Below are 21,513 nucleotides of genomic sequence, written 5' to 3'. Positions count from 1 at the left end.
AGTTATTTTAATTTACATAGTATAGATTTATTTGTTGGATCTGATGAAATATATGTTACTTAGTTTTATCATTTTACTTTTGAAAGTGACTTAAATGCAAATTATGATGAGTTTTGTTGTGATTCATGGTTCTTTTTAGACGTTGAAATTATGATTTTTGTTTTAGCAATAGAATTTTAGTATTTTATGAAGTTGATTCATAGTTTTGGTTGGAAGTTGAAAATTAACAGGCTAACGGGTCAAGTCAGGCCATTTGTTTTTTTATAAATGAGCAAAGTCAGGCTAACAGTTAGACTCGTTCTAGGCTCGGGTCAAGCCAAATTGAAAATTTTTGGCATAGGCTTGGGCTTTTCGGGGCAAAGCTCGACCCAGCCCATCCCACTTTCACCCCTAATTTTAACAAAGGTTTTTTATCTTTTGCTTTATCAATTGTTTTCCTTATCTCTTGGGGATGATATAGAACCAATAAATTAAAGTTGTTTGTTTTGTTTTTATTAGGGAAAAGTTTAAAATCCCCTTATTTGAAATCATTTATGCTACTCTATTTTTATTTTAATCACTTAACTTCTTATGGTTTGTTTTATCCACACCTCTTCTTAACACTGTTAGAATATCAACTAAGTATACATATTCTACCCTTCGAAAAAAAATAAAGTGATATAAAAAACAAAAATAAGACCAAATGCTATGAAATTCTAGAACACTTAACAAAAGATTAATAGAAAAAATAGTAAAAAAGAATAAAATGAGTCAAAATAAAAAAAATTAAAATAAGAACAAAAAAATAGAAGAAACCAAATGTTCGAAGCTCAGTTGGTGCATGAAACCTGAGTAGGTAGGGGTGAGAGTATATGTTTGATCTTTCTCAGTACCATCTTTGGGAAGAGTTTACAGCTTTAATCCCGATCCTACTCCGAACAGGATTTATGGAGGATACCTGAGATTTATAAAAAAAAAAAATAGAAGAAAAATAAAACCAAATATATTAAAAATCACAATAGTGACGAAAAAGACTAAAATTAAAAAAAATTGAAAATAGTTCAAATTAAAAAATACATATACTAAAGACAACAAACTAGAAGAAAAAATTAAGATACAAAAAAAAAAAAAAGAATAAAAAGAAATCGTAGATATGAGTTTTCAATATATTTAGTTTTATTTTTTATTTTCTCTTTTTTTTTGTCCATGGTATATTTTATTCTTTTTTATTTAAATATGTTTTGTCTTTTTCTATTTTTTATTTTTTGGTGTATCTTATTCTGCTTTTTTTTTCTTGATTTTTTTTAATCTTCTTGTGCCACCGCATCTATTAAAAAAAAGAGAGAGAATAGAATAAAGATATAAAAAAGACCGAACATATCTAAATAGAAAGAATAAATAGACCAAGGACAAAAAAAAAATTGAAAAAAATAAAAAGAAAATATATTGGAAATTCATATATGTGATTTCTTTTTCTTCTATTTTTTTTCTTATTCTATTTTCTTTTTTTTATACTTTTTTTATTTAGACACATTTATTTTTTTTTATTTTTTTTTGTTTAGAATTTTATTAAATGTTCTATTTTTTCATAACATTTGGTCTTATTTTTCTTTTCTTTTTTATCATTTTATTTTCTTCTTCTGAGAACGGTAGAATAAATATACTTTTTTAGGAAAAATCATGAATTAAATCATTAGATATGCTTTAATTAAATATACTTTAATCATGAATAAATATACTTTCTTTTTTATCATTTTATTTTCTTCTTCTCAGAACGGTAGAATTAATATTTATCATGATTTTTTTCCCTAAAGTGAATATGAACACATTACTATAAATTAATTAATAAATAAAAATAAAGCAACATTCATGTAAATAGAAGAAAAATGATACATGGAAAAAATATGAAAATATAAAATTCATTTAAAAATTATTAAATTTTCTTTTTTAAAAAAGAACCCTTATGTGGGAACAAAAAAAATGCCCTTTCACTTTCCAATGAATTTGTAGGTATTAATTAATTAATTTATGGAAAATAGAGAAAGTCTTGGGGGAAAAATCAAAGCATCATTTACTTTTTTTTAGAAAACAGTGTCTCCGCATGGTAAAAAAAGTGTTTTCATCATCTTCCATCCCCCCTTCCCATTCTTCTCAGCTTCAATGTGTTTTTCTTTTCTTTACTTTGCTTATATGGTTAGAGCAAAGGACCGAAAAATCCTTTTATCACTGCTTCAATCCACTTCTCGCAACCCTGTTTTCAGACGAATAGGCGAGTTCGGTTAAAGTTTCATCGATTGGGATCTAAATCTGTTATTTTTCTTTTTCTTCATCTACCGATGGTTTAGATTTCTCCTTCTTCTTCTATTATGTCGGTGGAGTTTTCTTTGTTTTTGTCTATCACTGTATCACAGATCTTGAAGGATTCCAGAAGAAATAGGGGTAAAGTTCATCACTGGTTGGTTTGTTTGTTTACCCGCGAGTCACCGGTTTAATAATAACTGGCTGATACACCCCGATTTTCACCGGTTCATTAGCATATTCGATCTTTGGTGTTACCCGGATCGGCCACACTCCCGATTTACCGGTTTTCGGTTCGAACCGGCCAGGCCAGTCCGATTTTTATAACACTGGTTCACATATATCACAACCTACGGGTAGAAGTTTACCAAAATAATGTCTAACTTTAACAAAATAATTTATATTATCGTAGCGATAATAATTCCACCTACCATATACTAATGTATATATATAACTAGAAGAGAGAAGTCATTCGAGGACAAAAATGTCACGCGTCTGCTTAAAACCCCATGAACTAGATTCACTTTCAAACTTATTCCGTTAATAATAATAATAAATTAAAAAATAATAATAATATATACCCTTAATGGGAACTAAATGAAAATCGTAAACTAAATAAAAATGAAATCTATATTTCACATGAAAATTAATTGAAAAATGGAAAATAAATGAGAAACGAAAGGTAAAATAGTCAGCAATAGCAAAAGTTTTCCTTCCCAAGTTGGGCTTAACTACAAGAGAGAAGTCACAAGAGTACAAAAATGCCACGTGTCTACTTTAGATCCAATGAACCAGATTCATTTTCACACTTAATCGGTCAATAACAATAAAAATAGTAATAATAAATTAATAAAAAATAATAATATATACCCTTATTGGGAACTAAATAAAAATGGAAACTATATTTCAAACCAAAATTAATCTAAAAATGGAAACTAAATGAGAAACGAAAATTAAAATAGTCAGCAATAGCAGAAGTTGGGCTTAAAAAAAATAATAGTATATACCCTTAATGGGAACTAAATGAAACATGTGAACTAAATGATAAATAAAATTACATGAAAAATGAAAATTAATTGGGAAACAGAAACTAAATGAGTCAGGAATAGCAGAAATTTTTCATCCCAAGTTGGACTAAAAATAATAATAGTATATATCATTAATGGAATTTTAATAGAAAATCATAAACTAAATGAAAATAGAAACCGCATGAAAAATGAAAATTGATTGAGAAACAAAAACAAAATTAGAAACGAAAACTAAATGGGTAAGCAATAACAGAAGCTTTCCATCTATGTAGCACTGATATCGATACGGGACACGTGACACGATACGACATGACACTTCGACACGTTAATTCTAAAAAATGTTAGATTTCGACACGTTAGGACAAGTTTTGATATTAAATAATATTTTTAAATTATTTAATGTATATTATATTAATATTCAATAATTTAACAAAAAAATGAATCTAAACTTATAATATTCATAAATTTTGCAAAGAAACATAAGATATCCCAAATATTTATATTAAACTCAATAAAATGATAATCGGAACCCAACGAATCTAATAGTTGGAACTAAAAACTCAATGCAATGCAACCTTTGCACCTTTTTTTGAATTTCTATAACGCGTGTTGAAGTGTCGGAGTGTTCGAAAGTGTCGGGAAGTGTTGGACATGACACGTCAAGATTTTTGAGGTGTCGGTGCTTCATAGTTTTCCATCCCAAGTTAGGCTAAAAAAAACAATAGTATATACCATTAATGGGATTTTAATAGAAAAACGTAAACTAAATGAAAATGGAAACGACATAAAAAATGGAAATTAATTGATAAACAGAAACTAAATAAGAAACAAAAACTAAATGAGTCAGCAAAACCAGAAGTTTTCCATCCCAAGTTAGGCTCAAAAAATAATAGTAGATACCCTTAATGGGAACTACATGAAAAATGTAAGCTAAATTAAAACAAAATCTATATTCAAAAGAAAATTAATTGAGAAACGAAAACTAAATGAGTCAGCAAAACCAGAAGTTTTCCATCCCAAGTTGGGCTTAAAAAAATAGTATATACCCTTAATGAGAACTAAATGAAAAATGAAAACTCCATCTCAAATGAAAATTAAATGAGAAACGTAAACTAAATGAGAAATGAAAATTATATGCAAATCAAAAATTAAATAAAAAATAGAAACATCCATCTAATGAGTCAAGCCCATATCATAAGCCCCACTTGCTGACTCGGCTGACTCATTAAATAAGATACATCAATTTATTTGTTGGCCAAATTTTTTGTTTCAATATCTATTGAAATGGCTACGAGATTTGATTTCATCCATGATTTGACAATATCTAAAGAGCAATGGAGGATCAAAATTAGGGTTATCAGACTCTGGAGGTAGCCCTACTTTTATCGACTCGAGATGGGAGACAATGTCAAGATGATTTTAATAGATGAACATGTGAGTTTTGTTACGCACGTCTATCGTGCATATTAGTTTTTTTTAATTCCTATAACTATTAAACATTGCTTATAGGTCCTCATTTTTGTAATAACGGGGTTGTAAGATTTTGGGAACTGTATAGGATTCCCTGAGGATAAGAGATCAACTAGCGAAAAGTGGAATGTATGTCATACGAAACTTTGGTGTTGGCCTTAATTCTGAAAAATTTAAGCCAACTCAACATGAGTACAAGCTTACTTTTAATCTAAGAATTGTTGTGACACCGAGTGTCGATGCCAACCTTCCTAACAATGGTTTTTCATTCATGGAAGTTGAGGATGTTAAAAAGTATCCTAATGACACTGCGTATTCAGTTGTAATGTCTTCTTCTATTTCTTCAACGCATTATTAGTCATCTATAACAACTAATGAAAATCAATGTTTGGCGATGTTATTGGATTTCTATGTGGAATCATTGATTCGAAGGAACACATGGTATCTGGAAAGAGGACGAAGATGATAGTCATAGAGGTGGACAATCTCAGGTGTTTTTTTTTATATTTATAGGGATGAGATAATGTCAACCTTGTTGTATTTATAAACTTATATGTTGAACTGCTTCCGTTCTTTGTATCTTAAGGGGTACGAGACTTGAACGTTGTCTGTGGGAGAGCTATGCAGAAGAGGTTATTAAATATCAACCAACCCGGAGATCATCGTCATTCAATTTGCTCGAATGAAAAAAATTTATGGATAATATTGTCTGCAATGATTCCAGTTGTTATTCATGTTTTATCTGTTTATATATATAAAAATTACATTACTTTATTGTTTGTATTGTTTGTATGTAGGTAAAATGGGACTGTCCATGACAATAAATAAGAGTCAAGGTCAAACTTTATCTCATGTAGGAATTTATCTTCTAGGACCAATTTTAACTCATGGCCAATTGTATGTTGCTCTCACTAGGGTCAAAAGTAAGAAGGGGTTAAGGTTTCTCACACTTGACGCTCATGGCACAGTTGCCAATACTACAACAAACATTGTGTTAAAAGAAATTTTCCAAAGGTTGAAATAACACTACAAGAAAAACGGTCTTTAGTTACGATTATTTAGCCACTGGAAAAAAAATTAAAAAATCGGAAAATCTGCAACTAATTAGAAGAATGTAGCAAATCGCAACTCACGCTAAATAAGCAATGCTAATTGATTAGAGAGATACCTTATACTTTCTCCTGTCTCGCTTACGCATTTTGATTGCTCTCTTCATCTATGTATTTTATCTTTGCTCCATTTCTAATTTTTGTTTTTCTAGGTTAATTTCATTCTTCCATTTACTTGATTTTATTTTTGCTTTTCACTATTTTGTTGTTAAATTTAAAGTTTTGTGATTCTTGAGAAGGTGACCTAGTGGGAAGCTTTGGAAAATGCGATTGAAGTTAAATTTGAAACCATTTGATCTCGTGGTTATGACTAATTGTTGTGAGACTTTGTGCCTATCTTGTAACAATGATTAGTTTGCGTCTGGAACTTAAATTTGAACTCTGCTGCTATAGTGAATATATGTTAGTCCATTAAGGTGGACTGTAGCTAAGCAGAACTTGAGCACCAAGTGTTTGAAAGATTGTCTTATGCGTATGTGAACTCAGCTTGATTATATTTGATACTCAAATTAGGTATTCTCGAGATTTGAATTCCAATTGTCTTTGTGTGTAGTCTTTGTTAGGCCTTCAATTGAATCAAATTCCATGTTTTCTTGTTTCTTGAATTGGCAAATGAATTTTGATATGAGTTTTGCAAACGGTATATTTCTTTGTTACTTACATTGAGTTAGAATTGTTGCAGGCTCTCGCAAGATGTTTTTACTTTCTGAGTTTTCTTTATAGCGTGATTAAGAATGTGGAACTAACGACTTGGATAAAAGCATGCCTCTTGCTGTTTCTTTGGCTACTTTAATAGAAGGTAACTCCTTATTAAGTTTATTTCTGCGATTGAATTTTGCTTATATAACCTTAATATGATGGTTGCTATTCTTTGTATGGAATAGGGCTTAGTTCTATGTAGCCTTAGCACCATGCACACTTTCAGTAAAAGCTATTCTTTTTTATATGTTTCAAGTGGAAAACTCATACAAATCAGATGTTTTCTCCTTACATTTGTAACTAAAAAATCATCATAATGTATATATTCATGAAAGAGAGGTTTCTCTGTTTCTTTTCTCTTTCTGTGGGAGAGCAAGGTGCAATGGAACAACTCTTAACTGTATCTATCTTGTCATCATAGGTAAGGTCTTTCCTCACACGTGCTTTGAAGGAAGAAAATTTTGATTTTGTGGTTTGTCCAATGCTCCATAATGAGTGTGATCCAAATAAGGTGACTCGCATGATAGCATTTATCGCAGCTTCCATACAATGTTCAACACTGTGGTTTAATTCTTTTAATAAAGTGTTTTGACTCTTTTGCTAAATAATTATTCACTCTCTTCTTTTTTCTTACAATTGGGTGAAAGTTCTCGTGTTGTAAGATACATACTTTGTACTTTGTAAGCTTACATTTGTATAGAAATATATTTTGATATTTGTTTTATTTCCTTGGATCAGTAGCAATATAGGAACTTCAAAATTGATTCGGACGTTGTTATTTTTTTTAATACAGTGGACACGATTAGCCACGGTTGTTACCATGGCTAATATTGAGATTAAATGTAGCTAAAAAATTGTTACCACACTCAAAATCATCGTGGCAAAGAGCAAAAATAGTTGTGGCAAAATTAATGCGACGCCAGTTTCACGCACGGGCTGTGGAAGCATGGTCAAATCACTTAGCTACGGGTTTAGTCATTGTTTGCCACGTTTTTTACCTTGGGAAAACCCCATATTTTTTGTAGTGTAAGTTAATTTGTCTTATTTGTTGAACTACTGTACATTAATTTAAAGAGTTTGCTATTTCACTATAATATATAATGTACATGTAATTTTACTGTTTATTTACTTTTATTTTATACTTTTTACTTACTATCGTCCCGTGCGAAGGCAGGGGTTATAGACTAGTTAAATTTGTGGTTCACTATTAATTAGCTGCTCAAATGGTGAAGATAATAGTAATTTCCAAAGTGAGAATACATGATACATATAATTATGTACTAGTTGACCTATAATCAAGCTGTACCATTTAAAATCAGAACGAATAAACGGATTTTGTTTTCTGTAAATGTTTACAGAAACCACTAATTTTTAAGGATTTTGATTTCCAGTGTCAATGCTCACTTTAACATATTTACGGAAAATATATATATATATATATATATAGAGGGTTCTTTTGATTTCATAGTAAGACTTTTAAGTCTTACTTCCCATCTCAGCCGTTGATGGACAAAAATCAACGGTTATAATTTATAGTGTAATTAATAATTAATTAATTAATATAGCTTTCTAAACTATAACCGTTGGATGGACGGAAATCAATGGCTAAGATGGGAAGTAATATTTATAAGTCTTACTTTGGAGTCAAATGATATATCTCCTATATATATCTCGTAAGGTAAAGTCCATTTAAACAAGAATCGAGTTCATGTATATTTATATCTCTCTAAGAATTATTTGGGCTTAAAGTATGTATATTGTATAAATCCATTTTTTGGTTGACTTAATTCTGTTGAGGATCGAACTCGTGACCCATAATTACCTTGGTTCTTATACTATGATAAACAACCAATTCAACTCAACCACTTAATCTTGGAATTGGTGGTCTTTGAAGATAAGGTCTATCTATAGTCAGGAATAAGATGAAGTGGTAAGAGCTTCTTCCATCTTTCGATCTCCTCCTCATTGTGAAGCTTTCTAATTCCTCCATAGTATCCGGCTGGTTCTTCATATTGTTCCCCGTTTCTGAGTAGCTTTATTCCTCTCATGCTTGACCCTTGAGAGTATTGTTTGAACTCCACAATCAACGTCTCTGTCACCAAAGAAAATTATAAGCATATAAGGTGCTCATCTAATAATAACTCAATTATAATAAAGACTACTGATATAATTTGTAATCATGTCATCATAGGGGTAAAATTTCAAGGTTTCCAAACTAATATGATGAAGTTATTAATCGTTCAGCCTCAAGATCCACAAATAGCAGAGTAAATTATGTCCTGCAACTGGGTCATTTTCATAATTAACCGGAATGAAAAATTATCGAATTTTTGGAATAATCAAATTAAGAGTTTAATTGAACACGATAACACATGAAATTTAATGCAGTAAAATACGAGACAAACCAAATAATGCAACAAAATATCTCACCGCAGTAACGACAGCGGCAGTCATTCTCGTTCTCATTACATGAGTCCATGTGACCAATAACACCATACCACCAATCTGCAAATCATATGGAATAGAAGTTAACATGCAATAATACAAAAGATAATGAATACTGTATATGAACTTGATGCTAACTTAAATGTCCTATTAAAGTTTCAAACTTCAAATTGGATAAAGCGAAGTGGCGGTGGCAAGAAAACTACCATAATAATTTTGTCTTAAATTCCAGTGGATCTCAATATGATCTCCTGGCTTTAAGTCTTCTAAACAATCAGAGACGTATCGAACACATGGAGAGGTTTCAACTGGGCAAGCTCTTAGCTTCTCCCATTGGATGTTGTTCCCCATTCGTAGCCAACCACCATTTTGTTGCCTAAAGGAAATTATGCATTAAATCACAAGGTCTCATACTCAAATTTATTCACCAAACAAATTAAGTCACTAAATTTATTATTAAATGGGTCTTGTTAACTTGGCCCACGCTAAGATGCATTTATTTATTTGTACTAAATCATCTTATTTTACCCCCCCAAAAAAAAAAATTAAATATTTTGGAATTTTTAACATTAAATGTTTCGATTTTTTATTTAATTTTTGATACTGTGATTTGTTATTCTCATGTTAAAAAAACCTTACTTTCTACCCAAAAAAAAAAAAAAAAAACCTTCCTAAATATTAATTGTAAAATGTGAAAAGGGATTTAAACTAGATTTTATGGTAAAAAACGTGGGTATTAAGAATTAAACTACCAGTTGTGCTATTATAGTATTATGTGCTGTGTTGGGAAAGCAAAACTGATTTTAGCGAAAGACTCTTCATAATCTATAAACTTTGAAATTGTTAAAATCTTTTATATAATAGAGTAGCAGAAGTTCAGTATTAGACAATGCCATTCTCCCCTTACCTTGCTTGAAAGGTATCAGTTTTGGAATCATAGCAAACCAAGGCGTGGCTAACCAATAATCCCTGAAACAAGGAAGATAAAGAATTTCTCAGTGAAAATAATAACCCATGCATAAAAGTTGAAAATAGCTAATTGGAGGTACATAACTTATGTAAGTCAATAAGCAAAAAAATATTCAAATATAGCTATTATGATTTTTTTTTGAAAAAAACAAAATTTGGATTTTTTTTGGACCGGGCCGGGTCACCGGTTAACCGACTGGGTCATCGATTTTTATAAAAACCGGCCGGGTCGGACCAGTTCTGATGCATAGCCTATCCGTTGTTTCAACCGGACCGGTTATATAACCGATTTACCGGTTCCCGGATCGACACGGCCGGGTCGGTCCGGGTTTAATAACTATGTTTTTTCGGTAATTTATATTTACATGACTATTTTATTGTGGGTTTTGAATAATCGTCAACAACAAGGTCGATTGTGACTATATGACATGTTATTTTTAGGATAATGTAAGACTCAAATCTTGTGTATCCTTTCTTGAGTAATGCCAACTAGGAAACATAATATTATGCCAACTGTCACACGTTTAATGACAAAACTCTTAAATGAATAAAATAATATGGTAATTTAAACTGTTGATCGTTATTTGTCAATGAATATATAATTGAAATTTTTCACAGAACATGATAAATGATTCATTCTCCACAATTCGTTTCTTGGCATTATTTTATTGATATACAGAGAAAAGAAACAAGTAATGTGTGATGGTACAAGTAGAAGGGACTTAGGTCCATAAAATATGTAATTTAGGGATCGATAGTCTCTCACATAAAAGATAGGGATATTCTGAGAAAAAATTAACAGAGAAAAGAGATAAAAGATATGGAGAGAAATTATTAGCTAATTTAATACCAAAAACTCAAATGGAGCTAAATAAGTTTTGCTCACGAAGCGATTGTTCTACACATGGGGGATTGAGATCTGTTAATTTTGCCGTTATTGGTCATTACTCATTATAGAGCATACTTGTCAAAAACTGGTTTGCACTTTGCAATAATACTTCAAAAAAAAAAAAAAAAAACCATCGACATGATTAGAAATATTTTTAAAAGAGTCACAGCATAAGATACTATATTATTTTGGGAAATTATTGCCAAGTTATCAATAATAACGTGGAAAACTAAACCACATGTCATATATTTATTGGGATAGGATACTATGGCTACTTTTTTTTATACTTATTCTTCTTACTCATCTTCAATACTATTAGATCAGAATCTCAACTAACATTCATCTTTTCTTAAAATTCTGATCCGATGATGTTGAAAAATAATAAGTAGAGTAGATATGAAAAAAATAAAAATAAACACAATATCATATCTCATATTTATTTTGGTAGTGAAATACTTGGCACTTAATGCTAAAACGTATACAAAATTGAATTCTTTACTTGGTTTTATGGCTAAATGAATTCAAATTACATTTTTCTTAATAATTCTGCTACATTCCATAGCTCAAATAATTGAAGTACTTATCATTCAATTATTAAGTCAAATGATAAACCACGGTTTATAGTATCGAATTTTTTATCATATATATATAGCAACGAACCATAATTGCTAGCTGTCGCAGGTCTCTATCTCTGTCTCTAATATGACATAATTTTACCTAATTACATTATAAACAAGCGATACTTATCAATCTTCATTAAAACATTGCATAACGATTTGGAATCTTTCAATCTCCTCTTCACTGTGAAGCTTTCGAATTCCTCCATAGAATCCCACAGGATTTTGTCCTAGTTTCCCATTATTGTTTCTGAATAGCTTTACTCGTCTCGAGCTTGAACCATGTCGGTATTGCCTGAACTCTACGATCAATGTCTCTATAAATCAAGAAAGCAAAATTAAACACATACAACTGTAAAGGCGCTAATGTAAAATTTCACATTTGGAATGAATAATCATTTGTTTAGAATAATCCAATTAAATGATAAGCTAAACATAAAGATTTGTCACCAGAATTATGGCAGCCACAGTAATTCTCATTCTCATTACATGAGTCAAAGTGACCAATAACAGCATACCACCAATCTGCAAATCATTCATTAGACATTACTTTGTGATATTTGATAAACTTTATGTAATATTGAGAAAGTTATCAAATATCACATCAGATTAGAAAAAGTAACATGCAGTACAAAAGAAAATTGATACTTGAAACCTACATAAATCTGATCCTATTGTTGTTTTCAACTTAAATTTGATAGAAGAGACTTAGAAACATACCATAGGGAAGCTCAATGCTGCCTTTCCATTGGATCTCAATATGATCCCCTGGCTTTAAATCTTCAGAACAATCAGAGACGTGACGAATACATGGAAGGGTGTTAATTGGGTGAGATCTCAGCTTATCCCATTGGATATTGCTCCCTATCAACCTCCAACCACCACTTTGTTGCCTGAAAGCACTTTTACATTTGATCACAACTAGCCATCGTATCATACTTAAATTAACTAACTAGACAATAAAAGTAACTGCAATTATTATTAAATTTGACTTGTTAAAAGTGAAAAGGCTAATTAACTCATTGGGAAAGCAAAACTATTAAGTTGCCTGAAATTTTAAGTGTGAGTGATATGATAAGTAGTTAAGTTTCAAAGTGGATAGGAATGAACCAAGGGAGGACAATCTAAAGTTAAAGGATTCATAATTCAAATGGTTTGAGGTTTTGGATTAACATTTAATATCCAACCAACTTATCCTTGTCGATTATGGACAGTTTGGGTTTTCTACTTGTAGTCCATTGTCATAATATCTGTTGAATATCATGAACAAGGAGATTTATAAGTAATCTGTGTGTTTCAACTACACAACGAAGAGTCTATTATATAACTTAAAAGAAAGAAAATACAAAGAGATATACATGATATGAGACTTCTATACTACTATTCTAAACTATTATTTACAACACTCCCCCTTAAGCTGGAGCATATAGATCATATGCACCAAGCTTGTTACATAAGTGATCTATCCTAGGTCCTCTCAAAGACTTAGTAAAAATATCAGCTAATTGATCAGTTGAGTTAACAAAACTAGTGACTATATCTCCAAAGAGGACTTTTTCTCTGACAAAATGACAATCTATCTCAATGTGCTTGGTCCTTTCATGAAACATTGGATTGGAAGCAATATGTAAAGCAACTTGATTATCACGAATGAGAGATGTTGTGCCAATGTTTTCAAATTTGAGTTCCTTCAATAGTTGTTTTAACCAGATAAGTTCACAGGTGGATGTGGCCATGGAGCGATATTTTGCTTTAGCACTTGATCTGGAAACTACACTTTGTTTCTTGCTTTTCCAAGAAACCAAGTTACCTCCAAGGAATACACAATACCCAGATGTGGATCTTTTATCACTGGGGGAACCTGCCCAATCAACATATGAATATCCCTCAACTCTGGTATGACCTTTGTTTTTATAGAGTAGACCTTTACATGGAGCAATCTTGATGTACTTGAGGATACAGATCACTGCATTCCAATGATCTTCACAAGGAGAATTCAAGACCTGACTTACTACACTGACTGTAAATGAGATGTCTGGTCGAGTAACTGTAAGATAGTTCAGCTTCCCAACCAATCTTCTATACCTTTATGGATCTGAAAATAGCTCCCCCTGATTTGGCATAAGCTTGACATTTGACTCCATTGGGGTATCGACGGGCTTAGCATTCAACAAAGTTGTCTCCTCTAGAATGTCCATAGCATATTTTCTCTGGGATATCACAATACCATCCTTGGATTGAGCCACTTCAATTCCCAAGAAATATCGTAGTCTTCCGAGATCCTTTGTCTAAAAATAATGACTGAGATGTTGTTTTAACTGAGTAATCCCTTGATGGTCATCACCTGTAATGACAATGTCATCAACATTTACCACCAAATAAATGGATCCAGAGTCTAAGTGGCGATAAAAGACTGAGTGATCAGCCGCACTCCGAGTCGTACCAAACTGCTGGACAATGGTGCTAAACCTCTCAAACCAAGCTCGTGGAGACTGTTTGAGACCATACAAAGATCCGCATCTTTCTGGTAGACCCACTTTCTACCGAGTAAAAATATTCCCAGAAACTGTCACCATCGTCAATTTTCGGCCACCGTCAACCACCACTGTCCTCCACCGGAAAAGTCAGAAAAGTTTTCCGACGACCGTTTTGATCAAAAAGTACATCAACGGACTCAGAAGAAGTCAGAAAAGTTTTTCGATCTACCCAACGCCGCAAGACCCACCGTCATCAGACGTTGCCAGCGCCGTGGATCGCCGTTGACCGCCACCACCGATCACTTTTCAGGCACTTTTTCCGGCTAGCCACCCACAGTTATGATCGTCACAACAAGACGGTTCTTTCCGTTCAAGGCCCGCTCCCAAATTCCCACTGACGCACCCTTACGCGCGTGAAACATACGTGCAGCTTCCACCGTCAGGATTGCCCTCTCCTTCCGTGTTAAGATTATTCCTTACTTTGTGGTTTCGAGTCCGTTACGGCCCTTCCGAAGCATTTCTCCTCCTTCCATTACTGTTCACGACATATTTGTTTCAGCGAATTATTCTTGATCCACGACTGATTTTAGCTCGTTTATCCTTCCTCAAGATATTTCTCGGCTCACAATCCCTGGTTCCACTACTACTATTGTGCATACAGGTAATAGCCTTGCTGGTTTCACTCAAAGTTCATCATTTGGTCATTGGATTCTTGATTCTGGTGCCTCTGATCATATTTCTGTAAATAAATGTTTGTTTTCCTCTCTTTCTACCTATGGTTATTTTCCTGCTGTCTCTATGGCTAATGTTTCCAAGGTTCAGTCTCATGGGATTGGAACAGTACATCTCTTTCCCTCCATTACTATTGATAATGTGCTCTATGTCCCTGGTTCACCCTTTAATCTCCTTTCCATTAACCGTTTAATACGTTCTCTTGATTGTCTCATTTCTTTTACCCAAAATTCTGTTGTTTTACAGGATCAAAATTCGGGGAGGACAATTGGCGGCGGATTTAAGTCCAATGGCCTTTATCTGCTCTCCAGCTACTCTTATGCTCATTTTGTATTAGATTCTCCACTCACTATTCACGCTCAATTGGGTCATCCTAGTCTTACAAAGCTCCAGAAGATGGTGCCACGTTGGTCCAAGCTGTCTACTTTGCAATGTGAATCATGTCAATTTGGAAAACATACTCGCAGTTCTTTTCCTGATAGAGTCAATCGTCGTGTCTCCTCTCCTTTTAGTTTGGTTCACTCTGATGTCTGGGGACCCAGTCGTACTGAATAACTCGGGGTTATAGATTTTTTTACCTTTATTGACGATTATTCTCGAAACACTTGGTTATTTTTACTGAAAAACCGCTCTGAGTTGTTCTCCATATTTCAGAAGTTTTATCATGAAATTTTTACTCAATTTGGTATTAATATCCGCTCTTTTCGTAGTGATAATGCTCGTGAGTATCTGTCTCAACCATTTCAATCATTCATGGCCTCTCACGGCATTCTTTATAATAACCCTCATTAGTAGTTGTGGATTTAGTATTGAAGAATAATTAGCAGTAAAAGAAATAAAGTCACCTTTGGTGAAAAATGAGTTAAAATGACAGTTAAGAGGTAAAAATACGGGTAAATAAAGTTATCCAAAAAGTGAAAGTAAAAATAGAAATATGACTAGAAAAATATTCTAGTCCATTGGGTAAAGTTTGGTTATGAATGGAGGTGTGTAAATAGATAAACCTTTACCCAGTTGGATTTAAGTTGACGTATATAAGTGAAATTTCAAAAAAAGTTACTATTCCTTCTTATTTTCTTCTCGCGGACGACAGTGAGGGAGGAAGAGAATGAGATTTTGAAATCCAATCTTCCAAGGCTCATGACTTGAGCTAGAAAACTCCAAATCACTCCGTTCCAAAGCCAAACTTATGAGAAATTTCGAGAGGAATCCATTGGTACCAGTATTTCTGGGTGGGTTTCATTGTAGAGAGAGATCCTCCTCCTCCAAGATTTCGGATTTCATGGATAATGAGGATTTTGATGGAGCTTGAAGCCATGGGAGCTTGAAGTAAGCCTTCCCCTTCGTTCTAGGTAAGTTTATGTTGAGAAATCTTGGTTTTCTTTTAGTTTTGAGGAAGATTGAATTTAGGTTTTCATTTTGAAAATTTGGTTTGATTGAGCATGTTAGAGCTTGATTCAGGTTTAGCTCATGTTGAGAAAAGTGTTTGGATGAGAATTTTAACGGTGAAAATGTATTTGGAAAAATTAAAGATACCGTATTTTTGAATAGTGTCGTATACGTGAATAGTGACGTATACATGAATAGTACTGTAGAGATGAACAGTATCGTATAAATGAATTAATGAATCTTGGATTAGAGGTGTCTGATAAGCTTGAATTTGATGGACTAAAGCATTGGAATCATGAAGTTGGCATGATTTCCTTTATGTGTCTCTTAGCCATTTTCAAAGGAAGTATGTGCTATGAGTTACTGTTTTATAAAGCGAACATACTTTTTTGCGTGGAATGATATTCTAAGGTGTATGGACCTTCGCTTTGGTGAAAAAAAGAAAAGAAAATAAGGTAGGTCCTTGTATGGCCTTAAAATGAGTTTTGGCCATTTTCAAAGGAGGTATATGTTCGGAGATATTGTTTCGCAAAGTGAGAACACTTATATGCGTAAAATAATTTATATAGGTGGTTAAGCTTGGGTTTAGGCACTAGACAAAGAGAAATCTTATAGCTCCTTTGTAATGGGCATTCTGCTTTAAATTGGGAAAAATAGGCTTTTAGGTGTTAAGAAGAGTAATGAGTGTTCTAAAGGCCTTTTGGGACTATCCTAAGACTAAGTGAATATGTGGAATTTTGTGGGGATTGGTTAAACAAAGAACCACCCACTAATGACGTAATATGATTAAGTAAAAAGAAAATAAACAATAAAGTGTGTGTCTTGTAGATTTACATGGCATTATATCATTTTATTGAGTTTTGTGTTGAATTCCTTCTTTAGGTGTGCCTAGGGACTGTGAACGTTTGGATTCTCGTGGAGCAAGATAAGTAGCTTGTTCTTCAAGTAAGCAATTGTAAGGGTCCGAGAGGTAAGCTCTATGTTTAAGGAGTCTTTTCCTACTTGAGTGCTCCACCATAGTTAGTGGACTATGGTTGGACTGTATGACTGTATTGATATTCTGTATAGGTGCATTCATATAGAGTTATTTGATGATATGATATGATATGATATGATATAATTTCTGTATTGATTTCTGGTACACTGATGTCTTCTTGGGGTTTTCCTGAGATTGACAATGTACACCTCTGAGATACTCTGGTTCCGCTCGGGGTCATCCCTTGGGAACACGTGCTTTGATTTCCGCATGGGGTCATCCCTTGGGAATGACGGCGCACGCCTCTGATATGATTTCTGCATTGACGAATGGTACACTGATGTCTTCTTGGGGTCTCCCTGAGATTGATGATGTACACCTTTGATATGTCTGGTTTCGCTTTGGGGTTCTCCCTCGGGAACACGTGCATTGATTTCCGCTTGGGGTCCTCCCTTGGGATTGACGGCGCACGCCTCTGATATGATATGGATATATGCTTTGTTTTGTTATGATGTAAAACGTGCGTTGATTTCCGCTTGGGGTCATCCCTTGGGAATGACGGCACACACCTCTGATATGACTTGAATACATGTTTGTTCTGATTCGATATATGTTATATTGAATACCTGTTTTGTTCTGTTCCGATATCTGTTATATATGCATTGTATACTCTGTATCTGACTTTCATGCAAGAGTGAGCCAGGGGTATGGAGAATTCTCTATAAACCTGGAGCTTATTGAGATTTGTAATCTCACCCCTCTTTGGGGACATATTTTCAGGTGCCCAGATTTTTCGTGAGACCTCACTAGACAGGGACGCGAACCGTGGTTGAGGCATTGGGGACTGATCAGTTTTTGAGTAGTTGTAGGCTGCTACCCCTTTTGGAGTGCATGTATATTATTTCGTATCTCCGCATTTGATGGATCATGATGTTGAATCCATTTACTTGGTATATGGCCTGTATATGTCTTGTACATGTTCTTTAGTTTGATGCATGTACATTTTTGTATTCAGGCATGTTGATATGACCATGTAGTATTCAGTTATGCTTATGTATTGGATTGCATGCTGTTAGATTAGTTGCACAGAGCCAAGTTCTGCATGCGCCCATGGATGGGTATTTGATTATATTTGCATAACTGGTATTTCTGGATATAAACACTGTTGAAACTGTTTATCAGGAACTCTTGGGAGTGGGATTGGAAAATCCCCAGTTGTCCGATTTACAGAGGTTACTCTGTCCGATTTTCGGTTATGCTTAATAAGAAGTTAAAAAGAAAAAGAAAAAGTTAGCTCGTATTTCTGCAAGTTATGTCTTCCGCTGTTTCTGTTTATATCATATGCATGTTAATTGAACTGGCTCGAGACGGGGATGTTACATTCTTCACCACACATCATGTGCGCACACCCCCCAACAAAATGGGGTTGCTGAAAGAAAAAATCATCATCTTATTGAAACAGCTCGAACACTCTTAATTCATGGGAATGTTCATACTAGTTTTTGGGGTGATGTTGTTCTCACCGCATGCTATCACATTAATCGCATGCCTTCCTCTGTCCTTGGTAACCAGGTACCATACTCTATCTTGTTTCCCCATCAGCCTTTACATTCCTTACCCCTTCATATTTTTGGTTCTACTTGTTTTGTCCATGAACTCGGTCTCAATCGTGACAAGTTGTTTGCCAAATCCCACAAATGTGTGTTCCTCGATAACACCCGGACACAAAAAGGTTATAGGTGTTACTCTCCTAGTCTTCGTCGCTCTTTTGTCTCGGCGAATGTTACTTTCTTTGAGTCTGTGCCATTTTTTGGCTCCACCTTCGTTCCCGATGACTCTGTTGATACTCAATTACCTTTACCCTTTGTTCCAATTCAATATGTTCCGGTACCAGATTCCACACCCCCACTGCCTACTGTCACCTCTCCATATGTCCCAGCACCAGATCCTTCTCTCCAGGTTTATCACCGACAGTCACATCCACCAATACATTGATGAGGTTCCTATGGACTCAGATCTGTCGTCATCAACTCCTGCGGATTCGGTCCCGCCCTCTGACATTGACTTACCCATTACTCTGATACCATGTTGAATATCATGAACAAGGATATTTATAAGTAATCCATGTGTCTCAACTACATAGCGGAAAGTTTATTATATAACTTAAAAGAAAGAAAATACAAAGAGATATTCATGATATGAGACTTCTATACTACTATTCTAAACTATTATTTACAACAATATCTATAAACTCCGAAATTTAAAGATTTTCTTTTCTATAACAAGAGCAATTAGTGGGAGAAATAAATAATTAAGGAAGTTTGTTGGAGGGTGCCATTCTTCCCTTACCTTGCTTGAAAGGTATCAGTTTTGGAATCATAGCGAACTAAGGCGTCGCTAACGACTAATCCCTGAAAGAAGATGAAGAAAAATAAAAAATAAAAAAGGAATTCATATCAAGAATTTCATAAAGAAAACTGTAACTCTTAGAAGGTGAAAATAGCTAATTGAAGCCTTTACCTTGTAGACTTGAGCTGAAAACCAGAACTTGCCACTCTCTAGAGAGAAATACAAAGTCATCATAAAGTTATTTGACAATCTTCTAAGATGGTTACAATCTTCTAAATATGACCCAAGATAAAGCATAGGCCAAGCACCAGCGAAAGACCCCAGTGATCCTTTCTGTTTGATATGTTGATTCAAGTGATTTCCTTCCTCCTTTGCTGTTGTTATATGCCATTGCCACTCTTTGTAAGCAGCATCACCAATGACTCTACCCCATTTCTGCTTTACGTGGTTATCCCACAAATGATCACTTCTACATCTATCCCTTAAACAAGTACACACTTCACACATTTTGATGAGTTCCATTGGTGAAAGTCGTTTGAGAATGCATTCCAAAGTGGATTCAGGCAAATTCATGAGAGAGATATTACCACCCTTTTTAATATTCTCCATGTCTCAGGCTACTTTCTTTGATTACTTATTGCCAAAGAAGGATGAATATATCCGACACAACTAGCGTGCATCGTGCTTCCCTTTATGAACAGAGCACAAGATCAAATCTCTTCTAAAGGAATTGCAATTCTTTGTTTGTTTCGAAGCATTTAAAGATGGGATTTATAAAAATAATGCCTTAGTAAAATGATTGTACCATGTTATAGAAATTCCAAAAGTGCAGCCCACAGATTTAAAAAAAAAAAAAATCACATATTTGGATGGATCTACCGGAATTAGATCCACTTTCTTGCAACATGACCAAACCAGAAACCTATATTGTCTTAAAAGTGTTTCCCATCAGGCTCAAATCCCAAAGAAAATCAATAGAAATGGGTGACTAAGAACATTGATTTTGTTAAAATATAATATAATAAAAAATAATAAATGCAACTTTACCTGAGGGCTTAATTTTTTGAGTTAAAATCATAGAATATATTATCTTGGAATCTATAGTTTGATTCTGTTGCCCATTTTTTCAATTAAAAATATTAATAATTTTCATATGTTCCGATGAAATCAAGTGTTAATTGTTATTTGTTTCCATTTAAGAGACCTTTTGGTCGTTTCTTATGATGATGTATGTCTTATGTATTTGTTTCTCGTTGACCATGCCGGCTATTCCTTGGGTGGCATGTCGTATTTTCAGCCTAGGCGTAAATTTCGGACCAATTTTTTGTTTTTTTAGGCATAGAGTATTTTTTATGCTATTTTTTTTTAAAAGTTATGCTTACTATTATTTTAGATTTATTACTCTTATTATCTAATTGATTACCGTTAGATCAATTTGAAATCAATTATTAAAAAATGAAAAAAATTAACAACTGTTAATTTCAAATTAATCCCACGGTAATCAATCAGATAGTAAGAAATATGGGTGATTGTCGTTAGATTGACAAAGTCGGCTCATTTTCTGCCAGTGAGAGTGAACTTCTCCATGGAGAGATTGACTCAGCTCAATATCAGTGAGATGGTGAGACTTCATGGCGTGCCTGAGAGCATTGTCACTAATCGAAACCCAGAGTTCACCTCTCATTTTTAGGGCACATTGCAAAGAGCTTTTGGCACTCATTTGAGATTGAGTACTACTATCATTCTCAGACAAATGGTCAGACTGAGTGAACCATTCAGACTCTAGAGGATATACTAAGAGCTTGCACTCTGGAGCATAGTACTGCACGAGATAGGTACCTTCTGCTAGTAGAATTTTCTTATAATAACAGCTTTCATGCTAGTTTAGGCATATCTCCCTACGAAGCCTTGTTTGTCGGAGGTGTAGAACTCCTACATGTTGGTCTGAGGTTAGAGATAAGGAATTGTTTGAGCCAGATTTTGTGCAGGAAACCACTGAACAGGTTAAAATGATAAGAGATCAACTGAAAAAGGCTTAGAGTTGCCAGAGGAGTTATTATGATCACAGACATCGACCTCTTGAGTTC

The 21,513-nt window shown here is 33.7% G+C and overlaps 1 protein-coding gene across 1 annotated transcript; it reads right to left on the bottom strand.

Annotated features, from left to right (window-relative positions):
* Positions 1-8,484: 8,484 nt before the first annotated feature.
* Positions 8,485-20,035, bottom strand: LOC133308200 (F-box protein At2g26850-like). Its single transcript, XM_061508806.1, has 5 exons — positions 19,598-20,035; positions 19,427-19,488; positions 12,224-12,396; positions 11,954-12,028; positions 8,485-8,675 (listed from the first exon to the last, which is right to left on the bottom strand). The coding sequence occupies exons 1-5, from the start codon at positions 20,033-20,035 to the stop codon at positions 8,485-8,487; spliced, it is 939 nt and encodes a 312-aa protein (XP_061364790.1).
* Positions 20,036-21,513: the final 1,478 nt, after the last annotated feature.

Source organism: Gastrolobium bilobum, unplaced genomic scaffold, assembly GCF_033153095.1.
Source record: "Gastrolobium bilobum isolate Gb01-03AN ecotype WA unplaced genomic scaffold, APGP_CSIRO_Gbil_v1 utg19582, whole genome shotgun sequence".
NCBI lineage: Eukaryota > Viridiplantae > Streptophyta > Magnoliopsida > Fabales > Fabaceae > Gastrolobium > Gastrolobium bilobum.
This window is presented reverse-complemented; position numbering and strand designations above follow the sequence as displayed.